Raw genomic sequence first — 20,276 nt, forward strand, 5'->3', positions numbered from 1 at the left:
TTCATTTTTATAGTATTTATCCTTGAATTTAAACTTAAAAAGGGGATAAGATTCCATCTATGCATATCTGCTTTTATCTCTGAGATTAATGGCCCATAATTTACCTGTGACAGTGTTGAAAGATCCTTCGGCAGGGTTATTCCTAAATATTTTAATGATTTAGCTTCCCACTTAAGATCATATGTATTCTGCAATTTTTTGGATGGTGTATAATTTAGGGACATAACCTGCGTTTTCTTTACATTTATTTTATAACCTGATATTTTCCCAAAGTCATCCAACAATGTAAACGATCCTATAAATGATTTTTCTGGTTCACTCAGATAGACTGAAACATCATCTGCGAATAACGCCACTTTCTGTTCAATCCCTGCCACTTTGATGTCTCTTACGATTTCGCTCTGTCTTATTAGTTGGGCAAGCGGTTCAATATATAGCGCAAAAAGGAGAGGAGAAATTGGGCATCCCTGTCTAGTGCCTCTCTCTAAAATAAAGGAGTCAGAGAGGTCCCCATTTATCTTAATTCGAGCTATAGGGCTGTCATATAGAGTCTGGATTACTTTAATAAACTTTTCTTGAAAGCCGAATCTTCCTAACACTCTATAGGAATGCCCAACTAACCGAATCAAAAGCTTTCTCAGCATCCAATCCTACTACCATTGTCTCTGTCTCGTTCTTATTAACCTGTTCTAATATGTGTAGAGTTCTCCTTATGTTGTCCTGTGTTTGTCTTTGTTGAATAAATCCAGTCTGGTCTAAGTGGATTAGGCCAGGTAAGAGCTTTTCCAATCTGCATGCTAATATAGATGTAAATAGTTTGTAATCTAAATTAAGAACACTAATTGGCCGATAATTGCCACATTCTAGTTTATCTTTACCCTCTTTAGGAATAATCGCTTCTCTCCAGGCAGGTGGAGTTTCTCTTCTCTGTAAGATCCAATTAAAGGTGTTAAGTAGTAATGGGGCTAACTGTGACTTCAGGGATTTGTACCACTCTGAGGTAAACCCATCTGAACCCAGGGACTTTCCAGCCTTTAACCTAGAGATGGCCACATTCAGTTCTTTGGCAGTTACTGGTTCTAATAGAGTTTCATTTTGTAAATCTGGAAGTTTAGGTAGATCTAAAGAATTCAATAAACTGTCTATATAGGGTTCATTGGAGGCCCGGGGTTGGGAGTACAGCTCTCGATAATATGTTTCAAAACTCTCTTGAATTTTCCCTATTGTACTCTCCACAAGCTTTGTCTTTGAATTCTTTATTTTATGAATTGTATTGTCTGCTTGTTGTTTTCATAATTTATATGCTAGTAATCTAGCTAATTTACCTCCTACTTCATAATTCTTTTGTCTCGGGTAAAGAAAATTTCTTTGAGTTTCCAACGTATAAATATCGTCAATTTCACTTTGCAATTTCCTAATTTCCTCTTTTAAATTTGAATTACTTTTGTTGCTATCTACAACTTGAAGTTGTTTTAATTTTCCTTGAAGGTCAGCTAATTTTTGTGCATTGATTTTTTTCATGTGAGTGGTAATGGAAATAATTTTCCCTCTCAGTACAGCTTTCAATGTATCCCATAAGATCACTGGTGATGTTTCTCCCATGTCATTAAGGTCTAGATATTCTTTGATTTCTCCCCTTAATCTTTCCATTACTTTCGGGTTATTGAGTATATGTGAGTTTAGCCTCCATAGTGTTTTCCTCATTTTCCTTTCCAGGATTAGAGACATAGAGAATGGGCTATGATCCGACAGATCAATTGTTGCAATATTACAGTTTTTTATCCTGAGTCTATCTGTATTAAAGATAAAGAAATAGTCTATCCTTGAATAGGCTGAATGAGGGAAAGAGTAATGTGTATAATCTTTACTAGTGGGGTGTAATTCCCTCCACACATCTATAATTCCCAACTCCTCCATCAATAAATTCATTTTCCGAGTCAGAGGTTTATTCTGAGTAACTATTCTTGAAGAAACTAATACAGGATTTAATCTAATATTAAAATCCCCTCCACAAATTACTACCCCTTGAGAACTGACCATTAGGTCAAAAATGTTTCTATAAAATGACCATTCACTACCTGGAGGAGCATAAACATTCAGCAGTGTTATTTCTGTACCTTCTATTCTTCCTGTAATTTTTACAAATCTTCCATCTTTGCCTTTAGTCTCTGAAATATGTTCATAATTAAGAGTACTTGATATTAAAGTAGCTACCCCTCTTTTGTGGCTCATTTTATATGATGAATAAAATACATGCTTAAAGCCCATTCTTTTTAATTTTCCATGTTCAGATTGGCTCATGTGTTTCCTGGAAGAAAGCTATTTGTGCCCTCTCTTTTTTCAATTTAGACATAATCTTATTTCTTTTAATTGGATTCAAAACCCCATTAGCATTATAGGAAATTATTTTTACCAATTCAATTTGCATTTTTCTCTAGTAGAGAAAAAACACTCTCCTTTTCTAACCAAACAGTAAGCAATCCCTTCTCAACAGTAAACCAAAATATATAACCACACCCTGGACATTTTTGAACGTATAACATTTGAAGATTTTTCCCGACTTCCCACAGTGAGGCCTGAGCACCGACCCGCCTCAGTTCAGAGGGATAACCTCTATCTTCACCCTGTGTTAGAGGGCCCTCAGCAGTTTGAATAATCATAGAGAATTTTCTCCTATTTATGTCTCGACCATATTGCTATCATTCAAGTTATTCCGTCTAGTTTATTTTCAGATACCAGCTTTCATTTTACCTTTAAGTCCGAATTGCTCTTTTCAGTCATTTCTCTTAATTAATCTGTATTCTCTGTACATTCGCGTCTGAATATTTGCAGCTTTTCCTTGTAGTTTGACGCTCTGGTTCGTGTGGAGCGTCCTCGCCCCACTGACTGCCACGACTTCTGCCAAATCCTCTCCAGTATCGACTCCGGTTGGGTGATAACTTTAATAGGTAGTCCCCGGTCCGCCAGGTCCAACGTTGCCTCCTCCACCGTAGCGTAAGTTTTTGTCCCATCGTCGTAAAAGTCTTTCAGCCGAGCTGGATACAGGGTCTGACATCTGATGTTGTTTTCCTTCAGGACCCTCCGTGTTTCCGCATATTCCTTCCGTCTGGCAAGAATCCCCAGTGCGTAGTCGTGGTCTAAATTGATTTTATAGTTGCTCCACATGAAACCTTTCTTTTGCCATGCCCGTTTAAGCACCTCTTCCTTCGTTCTGTAACTGAGAAATCTGACCAGAATCGATCTGGGCTGGGCGCCTGCTGGAGGCTGTGGTGCCAATGCGCGGTGAGCCCTTTCTATCTGTAGGTCTTTTGCGGCCGATATATCAAGGTTCTCTCTAAGCAGCTTCTCCACGAAGGGAATCATCAATCCGGGTTTACCTTCAATTCCTTTGGGAACTCCATAAATGCTCACATTTTCCCTTGAGCGGCCTTCTTGATCTATTAGTTTCCACTGGAGCTGCTCTTGTAGCTTTAGCATTTCTGCTATCACTTCCTCGGCGTTTTGTAGCTTCTCTTCAATTCCAACAATCCTCACTTCGGCTTCATCTATCCTTGAGTTAGTTTTTACTATTTCTCCTTTAATATCCTCCAGCTGTTTGTTGTTACCTTGTCGGAACTCGCGAATCTCTTCGAGAATCAAAGACAGAGTCACCGATTCCTGCTCATTATTTCCGTCCTGGCTTGCTGTGGGGGAGCTAGGCCTGTCGCCTTGCTGCGTCTCTTTATGTTTATCAGCCTTCAGAGCGGACTTTTTAATCTTGTTCTTAGACATCATCCTTGCCCCTTTTATTAATATAGTTATACAATATTAAGTATTTGTCTAAATTGGATTTTGGAGCAATTTACCTTCTTTTTGGCCAAGAGACCTTTTCCTTCGCCGCCATTCCCTTGGTGACCCGTAAGTCCAATCGATCCTGGCTTTTCTGCTGCGGTACTGTTTCCCCGATGGTAGCAGCTGGAACAATTTATGGTTGGGGTGACTCGGGTCCCCAATGATCCTACGGGCCCTTTTTATGCAACTGTCTTTGTAAGTGTCTTGAATAGTGGAAGTTCACATCTACAGATGTGCTGGGCTGTCCGCACCACTCTCTGCAGAGTCCTACAGTTGAGGGAAGTACAGTTCCCATACCAGGCAGTGATGCAGCCAGTCAGGATGCTCTCAGTTGTGCCCTTATAGAAAGTTCATAAGATTTGAGGGCCCATACAAAACTACTTCAACCATCTGAGGTGAGAGGCACTATTGTACTTTTTTTTTTTAACCACGCAGCTGGTATATACAGAGCACTTGAGATCTTCAGTGATGTGTATGCCAAGGAACTTAAAGCTGTTTACCCTCTCAACCCGATCCATTGATGTTAATAGTGGTTAGCCTGTCTCCATTCCTCTAGTCCATATCCAGCTCCTTTGTTTTTTGTGACATTGAGGGAGAGGTTGTTTTCTTGACATTGTGTCAGGGTGATGATTTCTTCTCTGTAGGCTACCTCATTATTGTTTGAGATAGGCCAATCAATGTAGTGTTTTTGGCAAATTTAATTAGCAGATTGGAGTTGTGGGTGGCAACACAGACATGGGTATACAGAGAGTAAAGGAGGTGACTTAGGACACAGCCCTGAGGGGCAGAAGTGAGGGAGCCCACTCTTATCTCCTGCTGGCAATCTGACAGGAAGTCTAGGATCCAGCTGCACAAGGCAGGGTGAAGGCCAAGGTCTCTGAGCTTCTTGTCAAGCCTGGAGGATCAATACTATACATGGTATTCCAGATACGGGCTCACGAGTAGCTAAGTACCTCCTGTACCTTGAGTGGCCACTGTACAAGGTACAGAAGTGGAACTCGGTGTTGTCTTCTGCCGTAGCCCATCCACTTCAAGGTTCAACATGTGTGTTCAGAGATGCTCTTCTGCACACCATTGTAGTAATGTGTAGTTTTTTTGAGTCATTGTTACTTTCTTGTCAGTTTGAACCATTCTGGCCATTCCTATCTGACCTCTCATTAACAAGCTGTTTTCACCCACAGAACTGCCACTCACTGGATGTTGTTTTTTGTTTATCGCACCATTCTGTATAAACTCTGGGGACTGCATGAAAATCCAAGGAGATCAGCAATTTCTGAGCTTCTCAGACCACCTCATCTAGCATAAACAATCTTTCCACAGTCAGTCACTAAGGTCACATATCTTCCCTATCCTGGTGTTTGCTCTGAACAACAGTTGAACCTCTTGACCTTGAGTGCATGCTTTTGTATTGAGTTGCTGCCACTTGATTGGGTGATTAGATACTGGCATTAATGAGCAGGTGTACCTCAAAGTAGCCACAGAGTGTAATTTCCCTGCTTCTATATTTCATTCTCCTGGCTACGAATTATGATTCTGTTAGCTCTCTAATTAGTTGCAGCCTTCGCACAGCTGAACTGCATAATATTGCAATAATTGGGAAATCTAAAATACTTCGAAAACTTTTAGTCTCTAGATCTTAAGGATGTGGAAGCATTGGAGATGGTGCAGTGAAGAGAAAGAAAGACTAAAACATCAGTACTTAAAACAGCCCTGGGGCTTTTTGCCTTGAGAGCTAAGACTGAGGGAATCTTTAAAATAATGATGAGTTCAAAAAGTTCTAGAGCTCTTTCCACCTCTGAGCAAGGCCAAAGCTGAGGGCCTTTAGTGTAAGGTATTTATTTGTAAATATAGGAGAATGCAGCACAGGAGCAGGTGTCGTTGCCAGCCATGATAATCAGAATTGTATCTGCCTGCATCTGATCCCTATCTCTTCATTCTCTGCGTGCACATTGTGCCTTTCTAAATTGCTCTGAAATGCCACCATCTTGTCTGCTTCCACTGGCACTCCTGGCACATAAATAAACTTGTCCTGCACATCTCCTTTTAAACTTCCCTGTTCTCAACTTGGTTATGGCATCTAGTAGTTGACATTTTTAGTCTGGAGAAAAAGACTCTATTTACCTTGTCTATGCCTTGTACAATTTTATACACTTGTATCAATTCAAGTTGCTCCTCAGCCTCCAACACTCCAGACAAAATAATCCCAAGTTTGTGCAAAGTTAGACAAACGTACACGAGCGCGCGCACTCGCTCTCCTTTTAGCAGGATCTGTTCCTTTATCTCATAACGCCACCAATACTTGACTCTTACACTCGATGTCCTGATCATGCCATACACCACCTTAACTATCCTATTTATCTGTGTTGCCACTTTCAGGGAGCTGCAGACTTAGACCCAGGATTCTACTGTATGTGAAATGTCCTGAAGAGTCCTGCAATTACGTGGATCTTCCCCTTTACATCTGACCCTCTCAAAGTGCAACATCTCACATTTGCCTGGTTTACACTCCATCTGCTTTTTCTCCACCCATACCTGCAACTCATCTATCGAGTCACAGAGCACTACAGCACAGAAACAGGTCTTTCGGCCCACCCCACAGTGCCTAGCTCTTTACTTTGGCAACCTTCTTCACTATCCACAATTCATAATTTTTTGTGAATTCTGCAAGCTTGCTAATTGAAGAGTGGTAAGAGTTTAGAACTTGCTTTCACAAGGGTAGAATTCAATGGAATAGCACTGGTAAAAAGGAGAATTTGCAGATGCTGGAGTCCAGAACAACTCACCAAGTGAGACACTTACAGCTTGGGGCTTTCCAGAGTTCGAAGTTCAATTCTGTAAGGCGTCTCTGTACATCCTCCCCATGGAATGTGTGGGTTTTCATTCCACAGTCTAAAGTCCGGGTAGGTTTATTGGTGATTGTAAATTGCCCTGAGGTTAGGATAGGGTTTGTCGGGGGTTGCTGGGGCAACATGGCTCAAGTGCCTGGAAGGGCCTGTTTCATGCTGAATTGCTAAGTAAGCAACTTAACAGGTCAGCAGCATCTATGGAAAGGAATAAGCAATTGAAATTCCGGGCCGAGAGCCTTCATCAAGGGCTGAAAAGGAAGGGGGAAGTAGCCAGAGTAATAAAGTGGGGCAGGGGAAGGAGTACAAGCTGGCAGGTGATGGGTGATGCCAGGTGAGGGGGAAGGTGGGTGGGGAGGGAGGATGAAGTGAAGAGCATTGATATTGTTATGAGATAAAGGAACAAGTTCTGCTAAAAGGATATTAAAAAAAAATTTTAAAGTTGGAAAGCATTGCAAGTGAAGTGGGAGGAGACAAAGATGGAAAAAGCCTGTGTTGTACATTGGCAGAGGATGATAACTATGAAATGTGCTTATGTAGGCATCTCCCTGTTTGCTGGGAGAACTACTTGGTCACAGGCACAGTTGTGCAGGTTTATGGGATTTGGTCTGTTGATGTCAGCCTGCTGCCTGGCCAAAGTACCCCGATGGTAAAAGGAACAAGTGCTTGAAAGCAGCTGCACTTAAACTGCTTCACAAAATCGGATGTCAGGCTTTGACCCATAGGTACAAGTGTGAACATCCACTGTCTGGTATTTTAATAGTGGATTTTCTCTTGGAAACTGATTAACGTGGGGGGGTGGGGGGAGTTGTTGGGCTGAGTTTGAGATCAAAGTGGTACTAAGAGTATCATTAAAGTTGTGAAGTAAAATATTAAGATTGTTGTTTAATTATACGGCTCCGAAACATTGAATCTTGATTCCTCCAGCATTTTGTGTGTTGCTCTGGATTTCCAGCACCTGCAGAATCCCCTTTGTTTTTAATTGCATGCTTACAGGTTTCGGTACAGAGTGTTGTTCTTGTACAGAATGTAGTGTCATTGTCCAGTTCTGGTTGCCTTATTCACTATAGGAAGAATGTAGAAGCTTGAGAGGGTGCAGAGATTTACTAGGCTGCTGTGTGTATTAGAGAGCAAGTGTTATGAGGAAAGGTTGGGCAAGCTATGGATTTTCTCTTCGGAGCAAAAGATGATGAAAGGTGACTTGATAAAGGCAAGAAGTGAAGGGCAAGCAGGGAAACAATGGAGGAAGATAATAAAGAGAGAAGGGAAGAGGGAAAAATTACCGGAAGTTTGAGAAATTGATGTTCATGCTGTCAGGCGGGAGACTACCAAGAATGTGAACTGTTTCTCGTGGGTGTCGAGGGTGGTGATACATGCTGTCTTTGTGCGGTGCTCCGCAGATGATCAGAAATCCTTCCAACTGCAAAGGTTTACCATGCTGATGGTGAGGATGTGTCTTCATTGTCTTCCCTCAGGCCAATGCTGATCCATTGTTATGTTCCTGTTGCAGGCTCAGTTTGTTCACTCAGCCCTGGGAGACATGTTGCTTGGTAGTACTGCCACAACCCCTGGGAGCAAAGATCTGAGACGCACCACACCTCCGCCTGCAAACTCCCCTCCAGCCATCACCGCTGTGGCACCCTCAGGGTAAGTGGTCCTGTGGGGCATCATTAGCTTCTGGAGTTAAATTTATTTCGCAATGAAGATGAGTATTTAAGAGTAATCCTTCTCAAATTTCATCCAGTAGTTTGCAGCTTTAAACTGAACATAGTTATTTCTGAGAGACAGGAGATTCTGCAAATGCTACAAATCTTGACTAACACACACACACAATGCTGGAGGAGCTCAGCAGGTCAGACAGCATCTAAGGAGGGAAATGAGTTGTCAGTGTTTTGGGCTGAGACCCTTCATCTGTTAAAGATGGTGACAATAAACCAGGGTGATGCTGTGTGGGCTGTGGACAGTCATGTCCTGCTGAGTTCCTCCAGCATTTTGTGTGTGTTGATTATTATTTCAGAAGAAACTTTCTATAAGATGACAGGAAAGGAGCTGAAAATTTTTTTAATTGATTTTTTAGAATTTTGAATGTAGGCAAACAGAATTGTAAGCATAGAAGCAAGGTGTACAAGATAATGAGAGGCATTGATCGCGTGGATAGTCAGAGGCTTTTTCCCAGGGCTGAAATGACTAGCACAAGAGGGCGTAGTTTTAAGGTGCTTGGAATTAGGTACAGGGGAGATGTCAGGGGTAGGCTTTTTTATGCAGAGAGTGGTGAGTGCGTGGAATGGGCTGCCGGCAGTGGTGGTGGAGGCGGAAATGATAGGGTCTTTTAAGGGACTCCTGGATGGATACATGGAGCTTAGAAAAATAAGAGGGTTATGGGTAAGCCTAGGTAGTTCAAGGTAAGGACATGTTCTGCCAGCTTTGTGGGCCGAAGGGCCTGTATTGTGCTGTAGGTTTTCTGTGTTTCTATGTAAGACATGAGAGAGGCTGTAAATCTGAGGCAATGCACAAAATGGTGGAGAGACTCAGACTCTTGTCTGTCCCTCACCAACTCTGCCACAAAACAACAAATTTTACGACATACAGTACTGTGCAAAAGTCTTGGGCACAGATATATAACTTTGTTCTCCGGCTAGTGGCATTAGTGCTGGTCTTCGGAATGAAGGCTCTTGGATTCGAATCCAGCCATTCCCCTTGCACACTTTCCATCGGTGCTGGGTTGAGCGTTGGGCTAGCAACTCGGCCTGGTAAAAATAAGAAAGCCTGCTAAAAAAAACACGGTAAAAAATGACGGCATCCCGATGACTGCACTTGGAGTTAAGGACTTTCTTCTTCTATACAACTTTGGTGTCTAACACTACTGCACAGTACTGTATTTGTCAACATGAAGTGGAGAGCGAGTTTGTAAATCTGGTGGGAGCAAAGATGTTGGGAATGGCGAGGGTGGAGTGCCATGGGAGGAGTGTGGGACAGGTGGCAGAGAAGTGGGGGGGTGGCACAGGCGCAGACACGTGCAGCCCATTTGATTCCAAACTATTGGTTTATTCATCATTACAGAATGTCTCTGGTGCTTCTCGCTCCCTTCCCCATTTCCCAACTATTGTTCTCCTCTCCCTGCCCTCCTCCCACTCTCAGTCCACAATAGAGACCCATATCAGAATCGGGTTTATCATCACTCACATATGTCATGAAATTTGTTTTTTTTTTTTGTGACTGCTGTACAGTGCAATACATAAAATTACTACAGTACTGCAGCCTGATTCTGCTTCTTTTGATAGCTGCAGGTCTTTGGGATATGGGAGGGAATTGGAGTACCTGGGGAGACCCATATCAGTCAGAACGATAAAGTACTACAAATTCCACACGGCCAGGGTTGACCCTGGGTGGCAGAGGTGTGAGTTTGGGGCTCTGGCTGCAGCACAGCCTTGCATCTCTGATTCTCCATTTGTTGTCAGTAACACAACTCTCCTCTTTGTTCCAGAACATAGAACGTTATAGTTACGTACAGGCCATTCGTCGTTGTGCTGACCTTTTAAACTCAAGTTTATTGTGAATCGTACACATGTATACATCTGAATGAAGCAATGTTCCTCTGGGACCAAGGTGCAAAACACAGCACTTAAAATAAAATTAACACAATAATAACATTAAAAAAATATTCTGCAGATGTATACATTGACTTATTTATGTATATTCCTTGAGATAGTGTGCGGAACAGGCCTTTTGAGCCGCGCCGCCCAGCAACCCTGATTTAATCCTAGCCTAATCATGGGACAATTTACAATGACCAATTAATCTACCAACCGGTCATCTTTGGACTGTGGAAGGAAACCCACGCGGTCACCTGGAGAATCTATAAACTCCTTACAGACGGTGGCAGGAATTGAACCCAGGTCACCTATACTGTGAAGCATTATGTTAACCACTAGCTACTGTGCTGCCCTTAGTAGTACAGTGCTACTGGCTCTGTCATAAGCTATGTGTACCGGGTGGTAGCAGAGCGGTCAGCAGCTTCTCAGCCTGGAAGAAGCAGCTGCCTAATCTATCAGTTCTTATTCTTAAACTGCGATATCTTTTGTCTGATGGTAGGAGGTCAAAGATGTGTTCGGACAGATGGGACCCACTCTAAGATCAATCTAATCCCCCCCTCCCCAAATGACCCTCCACTTTTCTATCATCCATTTCCTTCTTTTAGAAGAGAGTTGAGATTGTGGGTGCAGCCCTTGTGATTTCCATTTGGCTGGCAATTTATTTCACTGCATAAAATAAAGTTTACTTTTAAAATTTCTGTTTCAATGTTTAGGACTGTGGAGCAGACAAGAATGGTAGAGTCACTGGGTGAATGTCGTGATATTCCAGCAAGCAGGGGTAATACTAACACTGTTTGGCCGGGTTTCAGCAGTTTGAAGTTACCTGTGGAAGTTTCATGTAAAGCACCCTCGGAGGGAAACTTCTCAGGTGCAGGTGGTTATAACACACAGGAGATGTGGTCTGGACTTTCCACTAGCTGTGCCTCTCATTCCGAGTTGTCTTCCCAGTCGGCAGTGTTACTGCAGACCTCCAGAAATGGGCTGTTGGAAAAGGCCGAGGAAAGGAAATCCCTTCAAGAGAGTGTGGGGATTGTTCCATTGACCAGTCTGTCAGCCTGTGGTACGTCGCTTCCCACTCCAAGCTGCAAGGCCGCTGTGACGAGTGCCGCCCCGTTGCCTTTACCCCGGGCGTTCAGCCCATCCAGTGACCTTGGCATTGATGCCAAGGGTCGACATCCTGCCATGCCTTTAGACTTCCCCAGACCTGCAGACGGGGGTAACAACCGGGCTGTGCTGTCTGCTCCTGAGCAGCAGGCTGACGAGAATGATAGTGATGCGGAAAGTACCACCAGTGACTTGAGCTGCTCTTCCGGACTGAGTTCTGAACTGGGCCCTGATATCCCAAAGATCTGGGCCTCCACTCCAAGCCTTAAAGGGGAAGGAGGCGATCGGCTGAGGAATGCGCTGTTGAAAGCAGGAAGAGGCAGAGGTGAGTGTGCTGTTTAGTCTGGGAAAATTATTAATTAGCAGTCCTGGGAATTGAAAATACCAGGAATTTTATTTTAGCAGCTCAGCATGAGAGACAGCTGGCGTAACTTGCTTCTAATTAATATTACAATGCTTCCCTGCCTGTGAGCAAAGCCCTGTGCAAGTCAAAGCAGTTTTGTACTTTTTTTCCATTCCCTTAATTTCAAGTTACTTGGGGACTCTTTTCCTGACATGTATGGCTCCAGATTTAAGCCGGGCCAAGCAAACAGCTGTGTGCTTTTAGCTATCTGCTGACTGTTGCACTGCTTTATACTAATGTGGGAGCACCATCAGGAAATGCCTCTCAGAATAATGGCTGTCCTGTGGGGGAGAGGCAGCCGATATACACTTAGAGCTTGGACAGAGATCCTGGCATTGTCTGAAGCGATGAACAGCAGGACTGATGCAGGTTTTTGACTTGAGATGTTAACAACTGTAGAGCAGAGCTTGGCCACTCAGCCCTTTGCGTCTTTTCTACCATTTCATCATGGTCGATTTATTTATGGAGCTACAGCGTAGAATCAGCCCTTTAGGCCACACTGCCCAGCAATCCCCAGATGTAATCCTGACCTACTCATGGGACAGCTTACAGTGACCAATTAACCTATCAACTGGTACATCTTTGGACTGTGGGAGGTAACCAGAGCACCCAGAGGAAACCCACGCACGTAGTCACGGGGAGAACATACAAACTCCTTACAGATGGCAGTGGGAATTGAACCTGGGCCGTGGTACTGTGAAGCATTGTGCTAACCACTATGCTACCGTGCTCCCCCCACCCCCCAACACCATTCTTTTGCTTTCTCTGTGACCTTTGACACCCTTACTAATCAAGAATCTTTAAATATACTCAATGACTTGGTCACCAGAGCTGTTGGTGGCAATAAATTCCATAGGTTTGCCACCCTCACACCTGGCTAAATAAATTCTTCCTCATCTCTGTTTTAAAGGGATATCCTTGAATTTTGAGGCTGTACCCTCAGGCCCTAGGCCTTATAAGTTTCAACGGGTTTCAGTGAGATTCCCTCCCCCTCATTCTGTAAATGTAATATAATACAACTTGCCTTGTAAGTCTCCTTTCCCCTCCTCCTGCCTCAAGGCTATACCCACCCTACTGACGCGTTAGGACACTCTGATCTTGGCCACAATAAAAAGTCTTGCAGTCAAATCTGATTGTTGTCACTGGATCCATCAAGGACACCTTCAAAAAGTAGTGTCTCATGTTGCTGGCATCTACCATTAAGGACCCTCGCCATCTGGGACATGCCCTCTTCTCATTGCTACAGTCAGGAACCTGTAAACACAGACTCAGTGATTCAGGAACAGCTTCTTCGCCTCCGCCGTCAGATTTCTGAATGGTTCCATGAATGGTACTTTACTATTTAGCTTTCATTTGCACAATTATTTATTTTCATAACTCTTATTGTTAACTATAGGTATTTTTCATGTCTTGCACTCAACTGCTACTGCAAAACAGTAAATTTCATTACATATGGTGAGCAGTTTTGAGCCCCTATCTAAGAAAGGATGTGCTGGCTTTGGAGAGAGTCCGGAGAAGGTTTATGAGAATGAACCCAGGAGTAGAAGGGTTAATGTATGAGGAGTCTTTGATTGTAGTCTTGTATTTGATGGAGTTTAGAAGGGTGGGGTTGTGGGGGGAATCTCACTGTATCCTATCAAATATTGGAAGGTCTACATAGTGGATGTGGAGAGCTATTTTCTCTAGGACCAGAGGGCACAGTTTCAGAATACGAGGATGCCCCTTTAGCAAAGAGGTGAGGAGGAATTTCTTTAGCCAAAGGATAAATCTGTGGAATTTATTTCTACAGGCAGCTGTGGAGGCCAAGACATTGAGTATATTTAAAGCAGAGTTTGATCGGTTTTTGATTAGTAAGGGTGTCAAAGGTTACAGGGAGAAGAAAGGAAAATGGGGTTGAGAGGAGTAATAAATCAACCATGATGGAATGACAGCAGACTCAGTGGGCCGAATGGCGTAATTCTCCTCCTGTGTCTTGTGGTCTTGTATGTTAGTAACAATAACCCTATTCTGATTCTGGATTGTTCTTTATGTGCCTCTGTACGGGGAGCATCACTGTGTTTGTGAATGTCGTTGTGTTTTGTAGCCAGTGGCTCCCAGTCGGTGCTGAGTGACATCCACAAGGTCCGTGCGTTGCAGCAGAGTGGCGAGTCCTTCCTGCAGGACGGCTCCTGTTTAAGTGTTGCTCCCCACCTGCGCAAGTGCAGGGAGTGCCGCTTGGCCAGCTACCACCGCTACAGGGATGAGAACGACACGACTGTCTTCTGCAGATTCTTCCACTTCAGAAGGTGAGCTGTGCCTTCACGTGTGAGCCTTAACGTTCTATTTTATTGCCGTGGTGTGTCATTCATTAACCTGCTCCAGCTTATTCTCCTTTCCACCAGCCCACCACTGAAACTTGCTGTCACGTATCACAATGACCTGTACAGCAGCAGTGCCTCTAAAGTTAAAAAATGTCATAAAACTTCAAGGGGGTGTTATGGAGCAGTTCAGTTCCAAGTTACAAAAAGACACGTCTGGCAAAAGGACCGAAACCCTGGCCAGAGGGCGCGTTAAAGGAGGGAATCATATACAATGGTGGGGAATACAGGCAGCAAGATCCAATGATCACGCCTTGTCTTCCCTGAAAACGGGCAAGGAGCAGGAGTTGGTCAATCCTCCAAGTGCAGACTCCAGCATTCAGGAGTCTTAACAGCAAATTCTTTCCTTCAGTTCCACTTCTCTGCGTCAAGCCTATTATTGACTCAATCTATCAAATTCTTCCGCAGATTAGATTAGCTTTCTGTGTCACATGTACATCGATACCTATGGTGAAATGTGTCATTTGCATCAACAACCAACACCGTCTGAGGATTGTGCTGGGGACTGCCAGCGAGCATTGCTGCACACCAGCACCAACATGGTATCCACAGCTCGCTGGCCCGGAGTTGTGTCCGCAGCTGGCTGGCTAACGCTGGCCCGGAGTTGTGTCCGCAGCTGGCTAACGCTGGCCTGGAGTTCTTTGGAACGTGGGAAGAAACCCATGCAGTCACGGGGAGATTGTACAAACTCCTTAGAGACAGCAATGGCAATTGAGCCCTAATCGCTGGTACAGTAAAGCGTTACTGCAGAGCCTCCCAAATATACTTGGTGGTTGAACCTCTGCTGCCCTTATTGGACAGGGAATTCTCAAACATTTGCTTTGGGTGAAGTGACCTCTTCTCATCCCTGTCCTGAATGACTAGTTCCAGAGGGAGCCATGGCACTGATTATCGTCTTTCATTGGCGTGAAGGTGCTTCCTGACTGCAGAGCTGTCTTCACCCAGATACTCTGTGGGTTCAAAGTTGAAAGTAAATTTATTATCTCAGTACTTATGTCACTATAGACAACCCTATGATTCATTTTCTTGCAGGCATACTTAATAAGTCCATGATAGAATAATAATTATAAAGGAATCAGCGAAAGGCCTCACCAGCTTGTGTGTTCAATCAATGTGCAAAAGACAACAAACTGTGCAAATACAAAAAGAAAATAATAATAATAATTATTGAGAACATGAAATGAAGTGTCCTTGAAACTGAGTCCATAGGTTGTGGGAGCATTTCAGTGATGGGGCAAGTGAAGTTTTGTGCCTTTTGACTCCAGGTTGAGGGGTAATAACTGTTCCAGATGGTGTGAATCCTGAGGCTGCTGTATCACCTTGATGGCAGCAGTGAGAAAAGAGCATGTCCTGGGTGGTGGGGGTCCCTGATGATGGTTGCTTCTTTCCTGTGACAGAGATTCATGTAGGTGTGCTCCAGTGGTGGGAAGAGCTTTGCCTGTGATGCACTGGGACGTATCCATTACTTTTCTGTTCAAGGGCTTTGGTGTTTCCATGGTGTGTGTCTTTATAGATGAGCATTTCTTATCATTGTATGACCACATTTAGAGGAAAAGCTGCAGTGGGTGCTGGAATTAATGATGTTGGCCAGACTTTTGTTTGATCCTAAGAATACAGGCAGCATTGTAGCATAGTGCTTCGTGCAATGCATTACAGCACCAGCAATCACCAGTGAGGGTTGGATTCCCACCACTGTCTGTAAAGAGTTCGTACATTCTCCCTGTAACCACATGAATTTTCTCCAGGTGCTCTGGTTTCTTCCCGCATTCCGAAGACGTGCAGGTTAGGGTTAGTGAGTTGTGGGCACTGTATGTTGATGGCAGAGGTGTGTTGGTGCTTGTGGGCTGCCCCTAGCATATCTTCAGACTGTTGTTGATGCAAACAACTCATTTCACTGTTTCAAACTACATGTGAAAAACAAAGTTCATTTTACACTATCATTAGATGAGGCAGGTACTACTGCACTGGATCTGTAGGGTGTTTTTTGGAAAGAGAAAGATTCTTCAATTACAATTTTAGGCTCAAAATACTTCCAAGTGCAAGTCAGTATTTCTGAAACAGTAATTAGATCTTTCACGTGTAAAATTATATATTTTTTTGGTCCACATTTAGAAATAAATTTCATCTCAACCTTTTGGAAAATATTGGGAATTAGATGGGTGAAGAGAAATGAATCAAGTTAGTGAGTTGTGATCTAAAAAGATGACTGGGGTAATGCACGATTAACCTTTGAATGAGAATGTGCACCACAGTGGGGTAGCAGTTAGCACAACGATGTTTCAGCTTGGCGTTCATTTCCGGCATCATCTGTAAGGAGTTTGTGCGTTTTCTCCGTGAGCGTGTGGGTTTCCTTTGGGTGTTCCAGTTTCCTTCCATGGTCCAAAGATGTTCCGGTTAGCGGGTTAAACGGTCATTGTAAATTGCCCTGTGATTAGGCCAGTGTTTAATAGGTGGGTTACTGGGCGGTGTGGCTCATTGGGCTAGAAGAGCCAGTTCCATGCTCTATCTCTAAATAACTAAATAAGGTAAGTACGAAATAGCTGGTAAGTCAGACTAACGAGTCACTTTTTCAAAGATCCCCACAGGCGCAGTGCTTGTGATCCCTGCAGTTTCTGGCTAAGTAGTAGTTCCCAAAAATGGTTGGGTGAGCCTAGAACTAGAGATGATAGGTTAAGGGTGAAAGGTGAAATGTTTAAGGGAAGCTTAGAGGGTGGCAAGAGTGTGTAATGAGCTGCTCACGGGAATGGTAGATGCGGGTTTAATTGTACTTGGATGGGAAGGGTTTGGAAGGAAATGTCTGTGTGCTTGTAAAGCGGACTAGGCAGACCAGGCCAACATGGACTAGATGGACCAAAGGGCCTATTTCTGTGCTGCTGTGCTCTATGACTAAATACCTTGGCAGAAGACTTGCATTGAAAGCATTGCTGCTTGCTGCAGTCATGCAGCTGACTAACACTGCACGGTTTGTCATTCTAGACTGTACTTTAACAAACATGGAGTCCTGAGGGCAGAAGGGTTCCTCTCACCAAACCAGTGCGACCCCGAGGCCATGCGGCTGTGGATGCCCTCTGACACTGATGTGGAAGGCTTGGACCTCGATACCTCCAAGTATATCTTGGCTAATGTTGGTGATCAGTTTTGCCAGCTGGTCATGTCTGAGAAAGAAGCACTGAAGTTAGTGGACCCTTGCAGTAAGTGTTTCGGTCCTTTGACTATCGCATTGCTCATTTGAAGCTGGATTTCTTTTAAACCCCAGACCTTTCGAAACCCTCTTTTGCACTGTCTGTTTAATTTCTTTGTAATTTATAGTTTTTGTGTATTGCACTGCACTGCTGCTACAAAAGAAACAGATTGCACGACGTGACAACCTGATTTGGATTCCATTACTTGCTATAATGTTTGTAAATCAACGTGTCTGTATTTGCATCGGTCATTGTGTCGGCTGTTTGGCTTTGAGACGACACGATGTTTTATCATGAAGAGTAAACTTCCATTTAGAGAATAAAACATCGAACAAAACAGCACAGTACCGGTCCTTCAGCCCACGATGTTGTGTCAATCTTTTAACCTACTCTAAGATCAATGTAACCTTTCCCTCCTGCATAGCCCTCTGATTTTTCTGTCATCCATATGCCCAAGAGTTTCTTAAATCTCTCTAATCTATCTGCCTCTACCACCGTCCCTGGCAGTGTGTTCCACACACCTACCACACTCTGTGAAGGAATAAAAATAACTACCTTTCACATTTTCCCCCACCCCTCCATACTTTCCTCCAAACACCTTACAGTTATACCCTCTCATATTAGCCATTTCCACCCTGGGAAAAAGTCTCTGGCTCTCCACCCTATCAATGTTGTTTCTCTATCACCTGTATCAAGTCACCTCTCACCCTTGTCTCCAAAGAGAAAAGCCTTAGCTTGCTCAACCCATCCTCATGAGCCATGATCTTTAATCAAGGCATTTAATAGAAGTGTTCAGAAGCTACATCACTAATATTGGACCATTCTGTAACCTGTCCATCCAAACATTTACCACCTCACCACCCTGAATCCATGTTCCTGTCTCCTCTTCTCCACCCTGCTTCCTATATCCACCGATTCGTTTAACTCTGATTACCGGCTTTCTCAGCAGCCTTGACTCGCTCAGAGGCCTTTTCCCTGCTCCTTTTTCAAATTGTTAGCAGCTCATGCAACAAGTGATTTCTTAAGTTTTTAAGTACACTTGTAATCATTGGAGTTTTAGAGTCATACAGCATTGAAGCAAGTCCTTTGAGCCTCCATTTCTGCATTGCCCTAAAAGTATTCTGATCCCATTTTAATTTCTCCATGTTTCCCCTCCACTGCCCTCCTACACGTGGGTGGGTGGGGGAGGGCAATGGACAGGAACAGCTATTCAGAAACAGCTTCTTCCCCTCTGCCATCTGTTTTCTGAATGGACATTGTACCCGTGAACACTACCTCACAACTTTTTTCCTCCACTCACTACCTCTACTTTTATATTTCTGTTTTGCACTACTTATTTACTATATATGTTTACTGTAGTTTGGTTTTTTCCTATTATGTATTGCATTGTACTGTTGCACAAAGACAATACATATGCCTGTGATATTAAGCCTTATTCTGGCTGTGGTAGTCTTCAGGTGCTGGAATCCACTTCCCTAGCTGGCTCCATCCTCCTTCCTTGTCCCTCTTTCTTTTGCCTGCCTCCACCTATTATTCATCACCTCACATCTGCGTACCTATCACCCACTGGCCCTTGTTTCGCCGTTCCCCTCTCTCCACTTTACTAATGGCCATCTGCGCTCTCTGAGTTTAACTGTGCTGCAGGATTTCAACCAGAAACATTAACATTTCCTATCCCCCACCCCAGATGCTGCTTGACCTACTGAGCTCCCCCAGCAAATTGTTACTCTCTCTGTTTAACATCTTTTAATATGTTGTAAGCCACCCATTTACCTATTCCTGCACCTCAATATTCTAGACACTATTTCCCACTTGCTGATTGACAAAATAGGAGCCAGAGCTTTTCTCTTTGGAGTGAAGGGGGATGAGAGGTGACTTGATAGAGGCATACAAGGCAATAGGGGCATAGATAGAGTACACAGCCAGAGACGTTCTCCCAGGGTGGAAATGGATAATACCAGGGGCATAACAGATAATACCTGGGTGGCACGGTGGCATCATGGTTAGCATAATGCTTTACAGTACCAGCAACCTGGGATAAAGAGCTTGTGTGTACTCCCCATTACTGTATGGATTTCCTCCAGGTGCTCTGCTTTCCTCTCTCAGTCCAAAGAGGTACTGGTTGGTAGTCATTGTAAATTGTCCTGTGATTAAGCTAGGATTAAATTGGGGATTGCTGGGTGGCGTGGCTCAAATGACCTGTGCTATGCTGTATCTCAATAAATAAATAATTTCAAGGTGATTGGAAGAAAGTATAGGGAAGATGTTGGAGGTAATTCTTTTTTCATAGAAGTGAGTGACCTGCCAGATGTGGTGGTAGAGACAGATACGTCAGAGGCATTTAAGGATTTGCTAGTTTCAGAAGATGGGATTCGTACAGATGGGTGTGCAGTTGTGGATGTGATGGGCCAAATGGCCTGTTTCCATGCTGTAAACCCCAACCTGCCATTTCTCCTCCACAGAAAAAATAGCCTGGAAGCGGGCAGTTCGAGGCATTCGGGAAATGTGTGACGCCTGTGAGACGACCCTCTTCAACTTCCATTGGGTGTGCCCCAAGTGCGGGTTTGGGGTGTGTCTCGATTGCTACAAGATGAAAAAAAACAATCCTCACCAAGGTAAGGCGGCCAAACCGAATCGCGTCGTAGAGTTTCAACAGACAAAGTCTTCTACTCTTTTTCTTGCAGCTGCAAGATTCTTACCATGGCCCTCAGTGGTCAAGGACTTGGTCAAAGGTTGCAGCTTGTAGCGTTCACACCATGTTGGATCAGGCAGCTGTGGTCCCAGTGTAAAATTGCTGAACACTACACTAATTGAGACTGCTTTATGTTCTGGCTGCTGGGATCACTCCCAATCGTAATCAAATACTCTTGTGTTATCGACAGCAGGGGTTCCCAACCTGGGGTCCACTGACCCCTCAGTACATCTCCATGGCATAAAAAAGGGTTGGGAACTCCTGCTCTAGG

The 20,276-nt window shown here is 43.8% G+C and overlaps 1 protein-coding gene across 2 annotated transcripts in view; it reads left to right on the plus strand.

Moving 5' to 3' along the window:
• Window positions 1–20,276, plus strand: part of LOC140196823 (lysine-specific demethylase 3A-like) — an 83,691-nt gene that overhangs the window by 24,129 nt on the left and 39,286 nt on the right. For both annotated transcript variants that reach the window (XM_072256654.1, XM_072256653.1), the window contains exons 8-12: window positions 8,185–8,321; window positions 10,981–11,696; window positions 13,858–14,059; window positions 17,108–17,322; window positions 19,776–19,928. In XM_072256654.1, the coding sequence (XP_072112755.1) occupies window positions 8,185–8,321; window positions 10,981–11,696; window positions 13,858–14,059; window positions 17,108–17,322; window positions 19,776–19,928 (1,423 nt within the window). The remainder of the gene's footprint in view (window positions 1–8,184; window positions 8,322–10,980; window positions 11,697–13,857; window positions 14,060–17,107; window positions 17,323–19,775; window positions 19,929–20,276) is intronic.

Source organism: Mobula birostris, chromosome 4 (genome assembly GCF_030028105.1).
Source record: "Mobula birostris isolate sMobBir1 chromosome 4, sMobBir1.hap1, whole genome shotgun sequence".
NCBI lineage: Eukaryota > Metazoa > Chordata > Chondrichthyes > Myliobatiformes > Myliobatidae > Mobula > Mobula birostris.